This window comes from Alligator mississippiensis, chromosome 5 (assembly GCF_030867095.1).
Source record: "Alligator mississippiensis isolate rAllMis1 chromosome 5, rAllMis1, whole genome shotgun sequence".
Lineage (NCBI taxonomy): Eukaryota > Metazoa > Chordata > Crocodylia > Alligatoridae > Alligator > Alligator mississippiensis.
This window is the reverse complement of record NC_081828.1, coordinates 167,835,408-167,854,839: the sequence shown is the minus strand read 5'-3', so window position 1 is coordinate 167,854,839 and position 19,432 is coordinate 167,835,408. Positions and strand designations below refer to the sequence as shown.

The 19,432-nt window shown below is 42.1% G+C and overlaps 1 protein-coding gene across 1 annotated transcript in view; it reads right to left on the bottom strand.

Annotated features, from left to right (window-relative positions):
* The window catches only part of THSD7A (thrombospondin type 1 domain containing 7A), a 432,531-nt gene that overhangs the window by 212,105 nt on the left and 200,994 nt on the right, over nucleotides 1-19,432 (bottom strand). The window contains exon 4 of the mRNA XM_059728968.1: nucleotides 16,192-17,023. Coding sequence (XP_059584951.1) covers nucleotides 16,192-17,023 — 832 coding nt within the window. The remainder of the gene's footprint in view (nucleotides 1-16,191; nucleotides 17,024-19,432) is intronic.

Genomic DNA, 19,432 nt, shown 5'->3' with positions numbered 1-19,432 from the left:
CTATTCCTGCATACATAGTCCTCCACACATGGTTGACTACATACATGCCAAGTCCAGGCGTGTGTACTCACAACAAAAAGTAAGACAGAGAAAGGCACCTTCCATCTTCTCTCCAAATAAACAAGTGGCTAAGGCATTTACCTAGGAAACTAGAGGCTGTGGATACTGCCCCCAACATCCAGAGTGGGGGTTCAACCTCTGACTTCCCTGCACAATACCTGACCCACCACAACACTGGTCAGCCATTATTCAAGGCCTTCTTCTAAAGCTCCATTTGAAGTTGGCCCTGCTGGGTAGCCACACAATGCAGGAGATACATGGGGCCAGGAGGAAGAAAGCAAGTCATCGGGTGTGCAGCTTATTGAGGTAGCTGCTAGCCTGGGGGGGGATGCTGGGTTCTAGCTAGGGCCCTTGCTTCCCCTGCATTGCCCTCCATTCTTTTTTCCCCAACAACTAAGTTAATGTCCCAGCTGGAAAAGAGGTGCTGGATAAATTACTAAATAATGCCTGGCCTGTGGTGTAGTGGTTAGACTGGGAGATTAGGAACACGCAGGTTTAAATGCCATCTAGGGTCTAGGGAAAGGGACCCAAAATCTAGGATCTCCAGTTTCTCACATAAGTGCCCCAGCTACTGAGCTATAAGGGCAAAAGAAGGACACACAGCCCTTTTGCCTGGTCTAAGGCTAAATCTGGTAGTCAAGGGTTTTGGCCAACTCTATTTCTTACATCTAAGACTGCTATACCTCCAGAAAGGGCATGACTACAAAGTCGCACATAGTGTACAGGGCTGTACAACCAGGACTGGTATCCAACCGGTGTCTTTGATGACCAGGAAGGGAAGAGAATGTTATCCCATGAGCTGAAAACAATATTTGTCCCATGGTATTCTTGGAGGAAAGGCATATATATGCAGTGAGAAATGAAGAAAGGAAAGAAAGATTCTCTATAAAAGTAAACTATTTGTTGTAAAAATAACATACAATAATAGAAATCATGGGTACATTATCTCCTCAGAAGAAAGCTACTTGAACTTTGTTTAGAATCAGGTCTCACACCGAAGTAAAAAATGGGTGCAATTTAGAGTCTGATCCCATTATCAATAGCTGCATAAGTATTACATTCTACTAACTAGTATACACACTTGTTTATTTTAGGAGATTGTTGAAAGCCCATTTGTATTTCTTCCTCACAACAAATGTCACAGTATTCATCATGAGATGGTCATAATTAATTTTCATTACAACTGCACTGTTTGTTATCATTCATATTGTATATTGTTGTGCAGAAACTCTTAATTCCTTATAGTATAATAGGCTCCTATAGTCAAACAAACAATGGAGTCTCTTTTATTCATTACAATTCAAGCACTGTCTAGATAAGTGCTTTTCACAGGATTACTTTCCCATGATCATATAAAATTTTAACTATTGCTTCCAGCAAAGAAGCACTGCCAAAATATTTTTGGACAAAAAGAAAAGAAAAGCTGTCCTATATTACTGGAGGAAGGAAAAAAAAAGAGAACACAGCATCCATGTAGTGCATGCACATCCAAACAAAATTTTGTGTAATCTGTAATTTTGTAAGACTACTTAGAAATTATCTGGGCAGAATATTCATCAGCTTTCTTATCCTGGTTTTTCTCTGCCAGCAGAGAAATTTCCTCCTGTTCTTAATAATGATATAATTTGTCCTAGATCTGATGCTAGAAAACATTGTGTTACCATCATAAAATTAATAGCATTCCTGGCTAAGAAAAAGCAATATTTAAAACTTTGATTGTAAACAAGCATCTCACGGTCAATCCCCTCTGTACAAATCAGTGTAAAATGAAATTCCAGTACTTGGAAAGTATCAAGCTATTGAAGCAAGCAGAAGAAAACACTTCAGTATGTTTTAGAAAACAGGATGGGAGTCAGTCTCTATAAATTTTCTAGGCACATGTGGAAACAAAATAAGTTTTTCTTAATTGTTATATAAGGGATTATTTACCTCTTAGTCACAAGCATGAGGGAGCATGTAAGTGTGTTGCATAAACAGCATGGAAAATGTCTACGTCCTTTAACTGAAGCAAGTTGTTGAACAAACATAATAGCTACTACAGGATATTACACAATTTAAATAGAGGAAATATTCTAACGAGTGGTAAAAGGATGATGTTTATTTTAAAAACACTTCATACATGATCTAACAAAACTTGCAGAAAATTCTGAACTTGAATTCTGCCCTGTGGGTAGAGTATGCCTATTGTTTTTTAAGCAGCAAAGGGAAGGGAGTATAAGCTTTACTCCAGGAAGGGAAAGTGCAAGACATATCAAACTGCCAGAGATATAGTCACAGTTATACGTAACTATATCTCCCTGAATTTGTGTGTAAGTCTGTGGGTTACAAAAGCCTCAGTAGTCTGGGTATTGGGCGCATTCACTTCAGTTTTGAATGAACAGGATCCCAACTCATCGTGGGAACTGACAACAATACGACGTTTTGATATCCCCATCAAGCAAAATTTTCTTTTCCAAGGTAACTGAATCCCATGAAGAAAGCATGGCCTGGCAACAGTAGGCATCTGCACTGGGCAAATCAGTCCTCCTATGATAAGCCAGTCCCAGTCTTCTCACTCTCTAGTAGCTGTTATGACCCACCATGCTATTCATTATTAATGAATTTATTTTAAAAACTACATGGGCAGGTGGTCTGATCTCTCCCCCTGACGATGCATATCTGTAAACATCAAAGTCTTGAGTCCTCCTTTGTTGACAACCCTAATTGTCCTGATTTAGACTTTCCTATAGTATAAAGAAAACCTGCTACCTGGGCTCTGATATGAGGATATCCTCCTGCAAATTATGTTGCTCAATAGATGATCCAAGAAATTATATAAGGTAAGGCAACAGTGTACCTATAACATCACAGAGCATAGTATTTAATGTGGAATTAGGTCAATTCTGAAAAGGTTTATTACTACCAAGGGCTCAAATTCCGCCTATATTCATAGTGAACTAGAGAACTAACAGTTGCCAACAGGGACCACTGATTGCTTGAGTTTTACCTGAAAATTGCCTCTCTCACTCTTGACCTTTATCCCTGCAGATAGCTGCTGCCCCAAATCTGAAAAAGAACTTCAGAGGCTTTTGTCTTGTCATATTCCCTCAACATGTGTACTCTTACATATATACCAGACCTGATGCTCCCAAATGCATTCAAACTGGAATTCAGGTTGGGTCTGCCATGCACTTGTCCCTTTTAAACCCTGATGTACTGATTCAGGAGTTGTTCAGCTCTTAATAAATCCTTCAGTTTTTGCTCAGCCTTAATAATAAAATAGGCCTAGCTACGACTGATATCAAGTGCAAAACAGATCTAGAAGGCATCTATGGTGTGAAATTCAAGATAACCAAGCTTGTAGTTCCCATTAAGTAAATGTCTTTAATGACTAGTAGGACCACTCCTGTAATCCTTTCCATTTATTAGAGCTGTGCGAAGCTTCGGTAGCTGATTCAATTCAGAGGAGATACGGCCCAATTCAGGGACTGAATCTCCGAATCCAAATCAAATCGGGAGACCAAGTAAAAGCTCTGAATCAATTTGAAGCATCTAAATCAATTCAGAAAAGCTTTGGAAAAGATTTGGGCATAGACTAAAGAGACATCTAACAGCTGCCTCCAGTTGGTAAGTCTGTTGGGGTAGGGGGAGGGAGGGATTGGAGCTGGGGCTGGGACAAGCTGCCCAACTGGGGTGGGGGGAGCGTAACTCAGGGAGGAGGGCGGGGTGGGGGTGGTGTGGGCACGGCAGTGCTGGGAGCAGGGGCTCTGTCCTGCTATTGCTATCCCAGCTGGGGGGGGGGGAGGGGGGAGTGGGGAGCAGGATGTGAGTGCAGCTTGTTCTAGGTGGAAGGGGGCAAGTGGCATCGCAGGGCAAGTGGCATAGCGGCCCCCCCCCCCCCACCCCACGCCAACAGTGCCAGTGGCAGCAGGGCATAGTCCCCATGGCTCCCCCCACTGGGGCAGAGGCAGGCACAGTTGGAGGAGCCACTGGAGAAGACCCCCATGGCTGCTCTGCCCAGCCCCATCCCCACCTGGCCCAGCCTCCCAGCACTTAAAAAAAAAAAGGAAAAACACCACACTCATTGGATGTAGCAAGGACTGAGAGAGCTCTGGGGCCACGTGGCAGAGCCTCCCACACCCCGGTCATCCCCCCACCCGGTCCCAGACTCTTGGCACTTAAAAAAAAACAAAAAAAACATAGTCCACACTCACTGGCTCTGGCAACGGAAATTGGGGCCTCTGAGGGCTCATGGCATAGCCCCCCCAAGCAGCGTGGAGCAGTGGGGATTGCTCCCCCTACCTGGCATCTGCACAGCAGCTGTTGCATCACACGGGTGCAGCGTGGCTCAGCAGGGCACCACGTGCTGTCTGTGAACTGGGGCGGCTCCACAGTTCAGCCGGAGCCTGGCCGTGCTCAGCCCCAGCTCCCAGACAGTGCATGGCACCCTGCCAAGCCATGCTGTACCCATGCTATGAGGCAGCTGCCATACGGGTGCTAAGTGGGGGGGGAGATCTCTGCTGCCCCCCTGCTGCCCTATATTGCATGGGGGGCTCTGCCATGAGTGCCCAGAGGCCCCAATTGCCACTGCTTCCTGCTGTAGCCAGTGAGTGTGGGCCTCCTTATTTTTATTTTATTTATTTATTTATTTTAATGCTGGGACCGCGCAGGGTTCTTCCGTGGCTCCTCCCATCCAGGGAAAGGCAGGCACAGCCAGAGGGCCCCCCTCCCCCCCCCCGCCTGGCATCAGGACAGCAGCTGCTACATCGCGCAGGTGCAGCATGGCTTGGCAGGGCGCCGCATGCTGTCTGGGAGCTGGGGATGTGCCTGTCTCTCCCCAGCCAATCCAAATCACCAGATCTGTCCGAATCAGCATCAAATCTTCTTAAGCTGATTTGGCCGAATCAATTCAGGACAGTGATCCAAATCTCTGAATCAAATCACTGTCCTCCAATTCGACCGAATCTGAATCAAATCGCTGTCCTCTGAATTGGCCAAATTCGAACTGAATACTTCACTATGGTATTCGAGTAATTGAATACTTTGCACAGGCCTACTGTTTATTAGAAGTGAATAAAGGTAGCCAACTCTGCACTGAATGCAAAAGCTCTAGACAAGTCAGCCTAATGATAGCAGCAGCCTCTTTCTTCATTTAATTTGCTGGCAGTACTCCTAACCTATCAGTCAAACTGCAACATGGCTAACAGCTCTTCAATGTATAACTGCTGCAAACGAAAGAACATCCAGGATATCATCATCTGTATAGTGCTGTAACAGGGAGCCCCCTTTGTATACTCTCCTTCTGGGCATCGATATAACAGCCTGCAACCCCACTTCTTGCCTGCAACCCTCCCCGCCACACACTTTTTTTTTTGTGCATTTCTTTTTCCTTCTAAGAACTGGCAGAGACCAAGAACACTCACTGCATGGGTGTGGCAAGGCTCAGAGCAAGCCAGAAATGTGAAGTGGCTTTCTGTATGAGAAACCTACAAACTACATCTACGTATCAACTGAGCTAAGTGTCACTAAAGAAAACAAAAGAACTAAAATATCTACTTCAAAACAAAGCCTGTAAGAGATGAGAAAAGCCAAAGTGCATTGAAAGCATGGCTATAAATATATCCTGGTGAACACATTCCCCCTTTGATTAAGACCTATTTCCCAAAGAAAACTTTCTATATCTGTCTAAAGTTTTATGCTAAATCAGTCTATGTGACTGCATCTAACCTAACTCACTTACTGTCCCCAGTGGACTTCAATCCTCACTACCACACATTGCATTTTTATACATCTCAGTGCATTTTTATAATTCATCTGTCTCATCTTTGCCCTGGCATTCTGTATTTTATGTTTTATACCTCTTAACTTTTAATGAATGTATTCTTCTTTGTATGTCATACCTTATATTACTAAAATTATTATTGTAAGAATGCATTAGAATTGTGATCACCTGAATTGTATAGCTGTATTGGACAACCAAGATGATGCTGGGGGACCACAGAAGTCTGCCAGAAAGGGATAAAAGGCAGTGAAGTGTGACCCTCAGTGGCACCCTCGCATCCAGCACGTGACCTACTGAGACAGAAGGACAAGCAGGAGAAGCTGACCATCTACAAGAGACCTCCCAAATAGGTATAAACCAACAGTGCTATTGCAGCAATTGCGCGTGTGTATGTGTGTGTTAAGGTGGCCAGTACCCCTCAGAACTCAATGTCTGTATTTATGATTTTATTGGTAACTTTGCATCCCATACGATAAATTAGAATTTATGATGATCCTTTGAGTTGGTCCTTTGTAGGCAACAATGCCAACCCAATGTGCATGCTATTATCAAATCAAGAGCCCGCTGAACTTTAACAAGCTTTGATCACAAGGATCCATGGACAATAAAAAAAAGTGGATTAAAGTCCAAGGATGTTTTGCAGTGATGCTTAATGATAACTGTGCTCTGAATCCAAAATCCAGTGCCACGCTTAAAATGGATGAAGGCATAATAGAGCTCGTTATTCAAGCTTTCACTAATATCCTCATGTTACAGTAATGGTTCGAGTAATGTTCTCCAGAACCATTTTTATATATAAACCTTATCTTTTACTATGAAAATTTTACTTGTAAATTTTAAGTTTCCATCAAATCTATCCCTTTATATCTTTAGTCCTACTGAACTATGTCCATACTCTGCTTCCCTTTATCTTGGTTATCCCACAGGACTGCCAATACAATGGAGCTCCCTTTCAAACCAGCCCACTTCCTTCTAATGCTAGATGGAGACCACCTGACTAACTCTAGTCTTTTCTAATGAAATGCCACCTACTTAACAGTTTAGGTTCTATGGACATACTTTTTTTTTTACCATCAAGATGTGTATTTGCATAAGAGACAATAATAATTCCCTCAATTAACATCTATTATACCCTTGCTTGCTAAGATCCTCAACCCCACACCTGTCTACCAGGGGAGCTCTCTCAAAGATCTTCTTCCTAACCCTACAATCCCTCTTTGATAAAAGTCTGCAATATTTTGCTCTTGGAAAGACCCATGTTGTATGTTGGTTGATGACATTACCTAGATCTTACACTCATGGATGAACTAAGGAGCTGATGCCTTAGTTCTACTCCAGGAGAGTTAGTCTGCACATCCCCTAGCATGCAATCCACACTAAGATATAGAATATCCATGATCCTATCCTTGTCTAACAGCACATATTGAGCTTGTGCTTTAGACTACTAAACATTTTTAAGAATCACATAAAAAAAGAGAACCTCCACTGCCCATGTACAACTTTGGGATGTTGATTCTATCCATAGATAAAGGAGTCCCTAACCTGCTATCTATATCAACTTTTACGGCTTCCCTTACCCAAGGCAACCCTTACTGGCACATCCTCCTGCCATGCCGTTGGCATGCCATGTCATCAGTAAATCTAGCCCTTGGGCACTAATTCTTCCTATCCCTCACAGCTCTGTTGGAGGGAAATGCTCAGCCCAAATATTCAAACTCTCTGCCTTCTCCAGCCTATCCTACACACTCACTGCTGTCCTACTAAGCTTCTGCCTAGGGAAAATAAGGGTTTCCACCACACCACCCCATGAGGGAAAATCTCATGGTCTTCCTGCACACATGGGGCCTGGTCCCAGATGGCTGTCTGTCATTATACACCTCTGTACTGGCTGCCCTGGAGGCATCAGATGTGATCCTGGAGTAATTTCCCTCCAATTCCTGCTCACACTGAGGCTTTGGTAATTTTCAAACCTGCATGGAAATTCAGGGTGATGTGGTCACATGCAACTCTGTGATAGGCTTCATTGATATCTGTCTTCTTGCAGACTTATAAGCCCTCCCCTCTACTGCATAGAAGACAATAGGCTTATACTACACCCACTTATCAAGGCTCGGTTATCAAGTCTTCTGTCCCATACACACAGTTTGCAACCTACAAGAGGTTGAGCTCCCAGTAAATCAGTATTTTTTTAACATTTGAGTGCTTTCCTTCGCAACCATTATGACCTTTTGTAACAAGATTTCCTATTAAAAACAAACAAATAAAATATTTAAAAGCCCCAGGAATTCTATTACTGTGTATAGAATCATGTTGACTCCAAGTATGAGCCATTACCAGAATTGGGATCTTTAAGTGTACGGCATAGACCATATTATGTGGCTAACAACTGGTAACAGTAATAGTTTATTATCTTATATGTGGTCCAGGTGCCAGAGGAGATGAAGTTTGCTGGGGAAATAAAACAGAAGGGAACAGAAAGACTTAGGAAGGAACTTCCTGGGTTCAGTTCCATGTTCCGGAGTAGAATATTCTTCAGAAAGTACAGATTCTCATGTCTCTGTACCCAAATCTATCTCTATTCCCTGCCAAATTTCATGTTTTTTGTTTCACAACTTGCAGATGTTTGAACTTCTCGCATATATTTTTGAAAACATTGGTTAAAAAGCATAGTATTTTTCCTTAAGTTTGTGCATGGAAATGGCTGTCCCATTGTAACTGAACATTTTAGAACAACAGTAAGTCAATCTGAATGTTAGGCATTCAGAATATAAAATCTCAGCCCAAATGCTTAAGGTTTGGGAAAATTATAAACACCGGAAAACAGGATCTTAAACTGGAACACAGCCAACCTCAATAATACTCTGCACAATCACTCTAACCTATACAGCAAGGCAACACGATAAGATAGATATGTAAACTAAAAGCAGCTTTTTTCAAACATTATTTATATTTTTCTTTTGTGGTCCAACTGTTTTCTATGGGAGATCTAGCACCTCCTTTCCCACCAGTGAAAACATCCGTGAGAGATCCATACCTCACCAATAGTGCCAGTGGCATTTCCTACATTTTGGGGAGTAGTTAACTATTTTGTAAAGTTAGCCTTGAATTCTTGATTCCCTCTTTCTGACAATAATCTGCAAACCTATTTCTTTAGTTCCTTTCTTAGGCATTTCAAGTGAAGCAGGACCCAAGCATAAAGCAAAAAGAAGAGAGGAAGAAAAGGAAAATGTAACATGCATTTTATTGCAGAGTGAGCAATACAAAGTCCAATATTCCAACCTTCATAAGAGACTTGGGATTGCTCACTCTGCAATAAATTATATAAGTTATAGTTTGATTTACTTGTTTCACTTCTCTGTACTATGTCTGTTGTGCTGATGTGCCTAGAGAATTTGTTTTTTTGAAGTTTTTCTGACAGCTTTACAGAATCATTACCTCTGGAGCACCCATTTGAAACTTGCTAGCTGTAACCCTTTTCATACCAGATCAGTTTTGTTGCCTGTGCAAAAATGTTGCTGTCCGGTTCTTTTTTTATTTAAAAAAAAAATTAGACTTGCTGCCAGGAGGCTGACTGCTTCTCACTGTCAGACTTAAATTTGCTGAAAGTGGACTGTTCAAGTTGAAGAGCATTTCACAAGCATGGCAGATTTTTCAGACACGCTACTTGTCTGCATTGTTTAGCAATCCACTGCTGCTATATGCTGGATATTATAAAACTATCATTTGAGCAGACTGCACTGACAGTTTTGGTGGAAATCCCCCCCCCTCAGTTATTCAAAATGCAATCACAGGATAAGCAACTCAAACACCATAGGGAAGAGTGCAGTATGAATGGATAGAAAGATATATAGATTACACAGATGCTTCAAAAGCTGAAGTATGCCTGCCAGGATTTTCTACCTACAGTCATTTAATCGTCCTTTCCTTTGTGACAACATGTAACAAGAGAAAAAAGCCTGTACTGAGCTTTATGAAAAGAGTATTGTATTAAAAATCTTTGAATCAAATTACCAAGATATTTCTTATGGCTGAAAATATCCATTGCATCACCTGTCCAATCTTCAGACCAACGAAGTATTGCTTGCTGAGGTATATTCTATATTGTGCCATTACTTTAGGCTTGCATCACCATTGCCTTGAGGCTATTATTCTATGGACTGATGTATGTATGGTGTAGGATGCTAATATGCAGTGTTACTGAGTTGAGCGTGTTCAGGTGAAAGTGGAAATACAATATAACATAAACCTAATATAAGACAAGCTACTGAGTGCTAGTTATACAACGTTCCCTTTCCTTTGCCACTTGGCAATTCCTCTGTCTCACTGATGAACAGTATCTGTCTGAATTTCTTTTTCCTTTTTTATTTAAAAATATTTTGTAAGGTTCATTCTGCAAAGAACTGGGCACCTTTAGGCATAAAAGAAAAAACATCTTTTTTAAATAAAATAAGTATGTGCTTAACCTTTGTTTTAGGTATGTTTGATTAAAAAAAATTCTGTTTGAAGAATAATGCCATGTTTCAGCTGCCTAGTCTCAGCTCTTGTCTCTTTTTCATGAAGTAATTAGGGACAACATTTCCATGTTTTCTCTCTGCTTTGTTACCTATTTGTTCAGGTGCCTGGATTAAAATAGCTAGTGAACCTCTAAAATGCAGACCCCAGGGCTAAGTGCAGACAGTCAAAAAGCCCAAGGCTGAATTGATTCAATCTTTAGAGGTTAGTCTAAGGCAGGGGTTTTAAACCTTTTTTAGTTGGTGTGCCCCCAGCCACCAGTTGAAAAGCAGGGAGTCCCCTGAACGATCGACGAGCAGGGGAGCATCGGGGGGAGGATCCCCCCGCATGCAGCTGTGAAACCGCATCGATGGCAAGTCTGGAAGCACCAGCAGCAAAACCAGAAGTGCCCCCCGCTTCTCTGCGCTGCTGCTGCATACCCCCGGGGGCTTACCAAGTGCCCCTGGTCTAACAACCACCGGTGCAGACCGAACCGATAAGCAAGTGAAAAGACATTCACTTTTGATTCTAGAAATGCAGCCACACACCTGCAGCAGCCCAGGCCAGAAGCTGGGGGGACGCTAAAGCATGTCTCCCTACTCAGCTGGAGCAAACAGCTTGGGCCAAGGCTAGCCCACCCATCTACCCTGTGAGGGAGGTTTTCCAGGGAAGGTGCAAAACAGCCTGGGATGCTGGGAGGCTGTGAGTGAACTTGAATCTGGAAGGGATCTGGGGCAGAATTTCAATAAACGGATTTAACCTAAATCTGAAGAGTCTAATACTACCTCCATCCAGGTTTATCTTACTGGTCTGGGCCATTTTGAAAGCAGTTTATATGCTCTGAACTTCTATCATGTTACAAATTTGAACCAATGTCCAATCTCTTATACCAGTCTATTTATGATTTCTGTCCCTAGCCCAGATGGAGCTGGACACTTTAGACACTTTAAAAACTTTTGCCAGGCTGGACACTTTAGACACTGTTACATTTGCATCATGTACTTTCTAAGACCTCTGTTTGGCCCCTTCCCTGTAAAGTGATGATAATGAGACTTACTTCAGAGTAGCAGTGAGATTCATCCAGTGAAAGCTATACAAGCTATATAAGTGCTAAGTGGTGTTATTAGGACTGATGCACCTAATTATTGTGACTAATATTTTGGGGGTTATTACAGCCAGACATGGCTGCAAAATAAGAAAGTAAAGAAGACTTTAAATGATGTATTTGAACTTTTGTGTTTTCTCACTGGCAGCTTAATGCACTTGAAATGCTTCATTACAGGCCCTGCAGGAATGACTGAACTAATTACCCTTTTTTAAACTGAATGAGGAGTTAAATGATATATTAAAAGTTAATTAATTTGTAGCCTACTGACATTAAGTTAACTCACCTAGAAGGCTCCCTCATTTAACAGTGTGCATCAACTTTGTTAAACACATGCTATATTTGAGGGGAAAGAATAACAGGGCTCAGAATATAGAAGACAAAAATGGAAGGAAGATCAGTGAGGAAAGAGAAAAGAACTAAATAAAATATGCTGGGAAGGAAAATCACAAGTTGGTGAGGGAGGCACAGGTAAAAAAAATAGGAAGTTTATCTGTTAATACAACCCATTATGCTGTTGTATATATGTGACCTGAAAATAAATGGAAGTGTTCAGCATTGGTGAGGCCTCACTTGGCATGCTGTGTCCAGTTTTGGGTTCCACACTTCAAAAAAGACGTGGACAGATTGGAAAGAGTCCATGTAGAAGAGAAGGAGGAGCCAGGAGAGGAGATTCCCCACTCACTTCCTTTTTCCTAGCCCCTAGGAACCAAGCTGCTTTTCCAATGCCAGAACGAGAACCCACAGTGGCCAGAGTTGGGCAGCGAGCAAACCAGCTCCAACATGGCTCTCCAGAGAAAATCTGGAGTAGGATCAGAAACCTCAGAGGTAAGGACCCCATACTTACTGGCTCCATTCTGCTTAGAGGGCAAGAAGACCCGCTGGAGCTGAGACGGGTTGCAGGGACACTCCGGGGAGTGCGACAGCCGGCACAACCCTGGTCCATCACATAAGAGGATCCCCCCAGGAAAGAGAAAGAAAGGCCCTATTTGGGACCACAAAGACTGGGAAATGGCCACTCGAGTGGCACAGGGGCCCTAGAGAGGAAACACCTGAACCTCATTTGACTTACATGATTCATTCCAACACAATGAGCAAGAACCACAGCAGAGGAGTGAAAGCTACCAAGTGGAAGGGAAAGGAAACAGAAAACTTCCTTGGCTAAACAGGGAAATCCAGGGGAGCCAAAGGGCAAAATAGAAGGCACATACACAGTGGAACCAGGGGGAAGCTACCAAGGAGGAGTATAACTACTTGGCCTGCACTTGCAGGGAGGCAGTTAGAAAAGCCAAAGCAACTACAGAGTTGAGGCTGGCAACACTAATTAAAGACAACAAAAAGTCTTTTTTTAGGTATGTAGGGAGTAAAAGGAAGGTGCAGGGCAGCATAGGACCCCTACTGAACAAGAAGGAACAATTAGTGACAGACAGGGGGGATAAGGCTGAGCTATTCAATGAGTTTTTTGCCTCTGTGTTCCTGAACAGGGGTTAAGATAAGTCTCCTAATGGGTTCTTAGATAGGCATCAGAGAGACACCAGCCCACCAAATGTCGATGCTGACTTAGTGCAGAGTCACTTGGATAGACTGGATGTGTTCAAGTCAGCAGGCCCGAATGAGCTGCATTTGAGAGTACTGAAGGAATTGGCTGGTGTCACAGCAGAACCACTGGCATGGCTGGTTGAGCACTCGTGGCACTCGGGTCAAGTCCCAGAGGACTGGAAAAGGGCCAATGTGGTCCCTATTTTCAAGAAGGGGTGGAAGGAGGATCTGAATAATTATAGGCCAGTCAGTCGCACCTCCATCCTTGGAAAGGTCTTTGAAAAGATTATGAAGAATCATATTTGTGGGAGTCCAGCGGGAAAAATAATGCAGCAGGGAAACCAAGCATGGATTCGTAGCAGGTAGATTATGCCTGAGCAATCTGGTTTCGTTTTATGACAGGGTCACAAAATGCTTAGATGCAGGAGTAGGGGTGGATGTTGTTTTCTTGGATTTTAGCAAGGCCTTTGATACAACATCGCATCCCATTCTTATAAATAAATTAAGAGGCTGTGACATAGATGTTTACATGGTCCAGTGGGTGGCAAATTGGCTTAGCGGTTGCACCCAGAGAGTGGTAGTAGATGGGTTGGTATCAACCTGGAAGGATGTGGGTAGTGGGGTTCCAGCAGGGTTTGGTACTTGGATCTGTATTTTCATTGTCTTCATCAATGACTTAGATGTGGCCGTGAAGTGTACTCTGTCCAAGTTTGCGGACAATACTAAATCGTGGGTGAAGTGCGCACTCCAGAAGTTAGGGAACAATTGCAGGCAGACCTGGACAGGTTGGAAAAGTGGGCAGTACACAATAGGATGCAGTACAAGGATAAATGCAAAGTGCTGCACCTAGGGCACAAAAATATCCAGCACACCTACTGGCTGGGAAGTGACCCTCTGAGCAGCACAGAAGCAGAAAGGGATCTCAGAGTGGACTCCAAGATGAACATGTGTTGTCAGTGTGATGAAATCATCAGCAAAGCTAACCACACTTTATCAAATAAAACCAAGGAGATGATACTTCCCCTCTACACAGCATTGGTCAGACCACAGTTGGAGTACTGCATCCAGTTTTGAGTGCTGTATTTCAAGAAGGATGTTGATAGATTCGAAAGGGCCCAGAGGAGGGCCACTCATATGGTTAGGGGCTTACAGGACAAGTCCTATGAGGAGAGACTGAGCGATCTGGACCTCTTCAGCCTCCACAAGATAAGTCTGAGAGGTGATCTTGTGGCCACCTACAAATTAATTAGGGGGATGCAGCAAGGGATTGGAGATGCTCTGTTCACCAGGGTGCCTCTTGGGGTAAAAAGGAACAATGGTCACAAACTGACAGAGAGCAGATTTAGGCTAGATATCAGGAAAAACTTCTTCACAGTAAGGGTAGGCAAAATTTGGAATGGGCTTCCAAGGGAGGTGGTGCTCTCCTCTACCTTGGGGGTCTTTAAGAGAAGGCTGGATAGACATCTGGCTGGGGTCATTTGACCCCAGCACTCTTTCCTGCCTAGGCAGGGGTTGGGACTCAATGATCTGTTAAAGTCCCTTCCAACCCTAGCATCTATGAATCTATGAAAGCTGGCTCTAATAGGCTGGGAGAGCCCCAAGGAAACCCTAAAGGGACACCGGAAGTAGTGGAAAAGGAGACCCTCCACTGGATAGTTGGTCACAGAGGGTGAGGGGCAATATACCTGCCCATATTTCTTTATCCTTGAGGGGAACACACTTACAAGAATTCCCAGTAGCCATCCGGGTAGATATGGTGCCTCACTCCCAGCTGTGAAGCCCTAACAGTGGGAATCAGCACACAGACTATGGAGGCTTGTGGTGGGAGTGTAGGGGTGGAGGAGCCTCTGTTATAGGCCCTAGAGGGTCTTGCCAGAGGCCACAGTGAACTGTTGCTTGCAAAAGAGTGGCCCTTATGGTGGTGTCTTCTGTCTCCTTTGGGACAATATTCTACCAACAATTACCATCAAGTCATGGCAGACAAATGTCCCAGGAAGGTAGGAAGCTCTCTAAGGGACATGCAGTGCAGGTCATGCCATTCAGAAGGAGGCTCGACTACAGTCCAACAGAGCATGACAAAAATGATTAGAGGCCTGGGAAGCATGACTTATGAAGAAAGGCTGAAAGAACTAGGATTTAATTATTATCATTAGATACCTGAATGGTGATTATAAAAAGGGAACTGGAGATCAATCTCTCTGTGGCCAGAGAGGACAGGATTAGGAGATTTCCTCAAGCTGCAGGAGAGGAAATTTAGGTTGGAAATTAGAAAGAACTTTTGAACTATGAGGGTGGTCCAGCATTAGAACAGGCTACCTAGAGAAGTTGTAGAATCACCATCTTTGGAAGCTGTCAAGAACAGGATAGGCAGATACTTGGCTGGTTTGGTTTGGTTTAGTCAGGGATGATCCTGCCTTGAACAGTGGGCTAGACTTAGATAGCCTCACGAAATCCCTTCCAGCCCTTCTTTCCTATGATCCTATGGAATCCTATGGAATATCTGATAGGAAGGGGCCATTAAAACCAAGGGTTGAAGATATAAATAACTATTATTGTCACTACTTCTCTTAGAAAAAGACTATAAAATGGGAAGGCGAGAATATCACAGGGTAAGGAAAGAAGAGAAAAGGTCATGATACATGGTAGCAAAGTACACAGTTTGATATTGTTATCTTTTCAGGAGTTCCACTGTAGGGAACAGAACTGTAGTAACATAAACTGATCATGAAAGGGTTAAAAGTATGTCAAACACATTTTATAAGAAAAAAATTCTAGGATATATCTTGCCTTTTTATGTAGATTTTAAGTGTCTGTCTCACCCTTCTCCCTTCATTCCTGCTTGATCCCCAAACTTTAAACCCAATAAGGTAGATATCATCAATTCTCAAGCATGCTTCACTTGATACAGAAAACTGTTCCAAAACTCCAGAGAAAGAAGAGATAGTTGATGAATAATTTTAGGACTTCAGTAAAATTTCTGGGAAAACTAGCTAGATTAACAAAGCCTACCTAGTATAGAAATGCTTAATAAAGTATGATCAACTGCACGTATTAAGCTATTTTAAATTTCTTTTGGAGAATTTCTAAACTTGCCAAGGTGAGTTAGAAGTGGAAACAGATCATGCTGTGCTAATATCAAGATGGGAATACAGCTACTAGGAAATTATATACAGATTACTTAAAGGTCTAACTTCACAGATAGACACAGATGTTCAGATAAATAAACAGTGATTACCTCAAATCTGCTGTTTTCCCATTCCTGTGAGTACATGTAACCTGCCTGGTTTGATACCCAATCTGTATGTCCCAATATTTGTTCTCCTGTCTGTTTTGTCTATTTCGATTTCTCTTTTTCTTAATAAGCTCACGAGCCTCAGGATCCCGTACTCCTTTTTCTCTGTCCTTCTCTTTTTCTTTGTTCTTTCCCCGTTTCCTTGCTTGTCTTGTATGTCTTGACTGGGGCATAGAACATGCACTCCAGGGTCCCACATTTAGGCTATACATGCTTTCTTCAGTAGCACATGGGCTAGACTGACAGATCTGAAATTCAGTCAGGTTAGGACAGGCAGAGCCACCAAACCGAGCTGGAGCAACAATGTGACGAGCTCTGTGCTGAAGCCCATTGCCACAGGTCTTGGAGCACTCTGACCAGGGGGAGAATTCTGCCATAATGCAGTCCTGACGACAAGGGATGAGACATGCCTGCTCTTGGCGAGGTTTGGGCTCAAAGTAGTCACATATGACATCCTCAGCTGGGGCCCCGTTTGCTTTCTGTATGCAAGTTACATTTCTCATCTGGATTCCTTCTTCTCCTTTGATGCATTCTAGAGGTTTTTCAATGCTCCTTGAAATAACTGGCTGGCACTGATTCCAGCTGCCCAACTGCCAATCATACAGTTCTTTGTGCCAATCACAAACCCTGAAACAGTTCTGTTGGTTCTCAGGCCTCTCAATCTGTTTACAGTTCGTGGGTAGGGTTGTCCATCCTTCCACATGGGCACACCACACTGCTCGCGTTTGGATACCACCTGGACCACATTCATCTCCCATACACCTACCCCATGGACCTAGAAAACAAAATAAAAGCCAATATAACTTTTAAAATTTAATTACTGTGTCATTATTGAAATCAAGATGCAGCTACAAGGCTCAGGAAACAAAAGCTTGGTATTTCCCAGTAGTCCTGTCGAGCTAAGACCTGAACACGACTTGTGGGAAAAAATATTAATCTCAGAAAGACTCAGCACAAAATAATCATAGGATTATTAATCAATTTTCTGGTCTTCTTACAATTTTACTACTTTTTCTTTTTATGTTGAGTAAATAAAATATTTGCACTGGTAGAATTCATTAGGGATTGGTCACAGTAAAATTAAAAAATTATGCAGATTCTTTCTTCAAATCCTGTTTGGCCAGCATAATGAAGGACAATCTTCTCTATAGCTTTCTGCTATAGATAAATTATGGTTTTAGTTTTTTGGGGCAGATTCTCTTTTTGCACCTGGCTTCACACTCTCATTTTATCTAAACTGTGCCCAAAAACATAACAAAGATATAGCAGATTTGAGAAAGCATCAGTAATTTCCAGTGGGGGAAGACCTATTTCTTCATTTTATTTCCTCCCTAACATACTAAAAATATATAGGTTAATTATATATTCATTCTGAATTACTCATCATGAACGGTAGCCAGACACCAATATAGGGTGAAATACATATATCAGACACGATTTCTTACTAGCTTATGGCTATTCACAGGAAAAACAGATTTAAAAGATAAAACAGATCTTGTAGGAAAACGATGCCCCACCCCCTATTTTTTTATTGATTAAAAAAATCCATAGAATGTGATAGATTTGAAAATTTACAATGCAAACTCTTTCTGTGGTTTAAAAGATCTGACATTTGGCAGTGTGAATTCACAATACTCAGGTTACATGGGTGAGAGAGATGTCGACAAATTTCCTCTGAACACATTTGCATTTTATTTTCCTGAGTTTTGTCAAATTTCATACAAACTAAAAAGATGCCATTTCTGACTGCCAAAACTGCACATCTGAAACAATAATGAAAGAACATGTAGGAATATAAAACCTAAATGTTTTTATATCATTATATTCATGAAGTGAACAATCTTTTTTTCAGAGATTTTTCAGAGATTTTAGCAAGAGACCTTTTTTCCCCATAGATCTCTTGGTAAAGCAAAATAAATTCAAGATTATGCTTTCATTAAAATATGACTTGAATAAAGAAACCCATGCTAAAAATTGAATGAACATAGTGTTATCCTCCATGTACCATTCCATTCCCTAGCCCATAGCTTAGTAGTTAGAGCACTTTCCTCAGAAGTGGGAGATGTGAGTTCAGATCGTTTAGGGTTGGAGTAACCTTCCAACTTCTGGGCAACTGTCCTAGCCACTAGATAATTTGGCATAAGGTCAGTGGGCTGCCTTCCTTTTCCCTCCTACCCTAAGATGATGGAAGTAGGTATTGTGCAGCCCTGCATTCCCCTCTCCTCCAGACATGTGTACCATTTGCTACTGCCTGGCTGTTAGTGACTCCCTGCATGCTTTGGAGATGTATAAGGTTGACCATAATTAGAATGGGCAAGCTATGACCTTCTGCAGCTCTGAGCAAGATTGTTCTCCTGAGGAATGATGTGTATTTTTTGGCCATGTGTTAGTGTGGGCTTAGACATCTAATAAGCGGAATAGGATCTTGGCCTTTTGCATCTGTATTTCTTGCTAGTATATTGTTGAATAGATACTTGATTACAGTATAGAGAAGAGACAGTGCAGTTGAACAGTTTGTCTGTGGATTCTAAAACCCTGAGCATTATATACTTGATAGCAATGCCAGCTGGCAGAGACAGATTCAGCACATGAAAACTTCTGTGCTGTTTATTGCAGATTAAGTCTGATTTAGAGTTTCCAAGCTTTAGCTAGATACCCAGAAAAATAAATGTATATTAAGTACAAATACATTTCAGTCCCCATTTCAGCTAGATTACCCTAGTTTATCTCTAACCAGCCTTCCATAAATGACATGCTTGTGTTTATTTTATTCAAAATGCATTTATGTAGAGTACAAAGAGATTGCACTTCTCCAGAAAATTGCATGGAGTTCTACTTAAGAACACCAACCAAGTTTAAAAGAAAGGAATAAGAACTGCATAAAATCATCAGCTAATGGAAGGATAGCAATATAATCATGACAGAACATAAAGAAGTAATATATTCACCTTGCAGATGGCAAACTCCTGTCTTATCACAGCACTGCACCTTGTGTATATCATGTGTGTCCAATTAAGAGAACTTCTTTTAAAGATCAGATCTTTGCAACACTGCTCCAGATAAACAGTAGGTACTTTGGCCTTCCTACAAGATTCAGAATTATCAAGTATTCAAGAGACAATGCACCATATCTAAAAACTGCTTGTAATGGTTAAGCATTTTCAGTCCAATTAACCAACTTGTT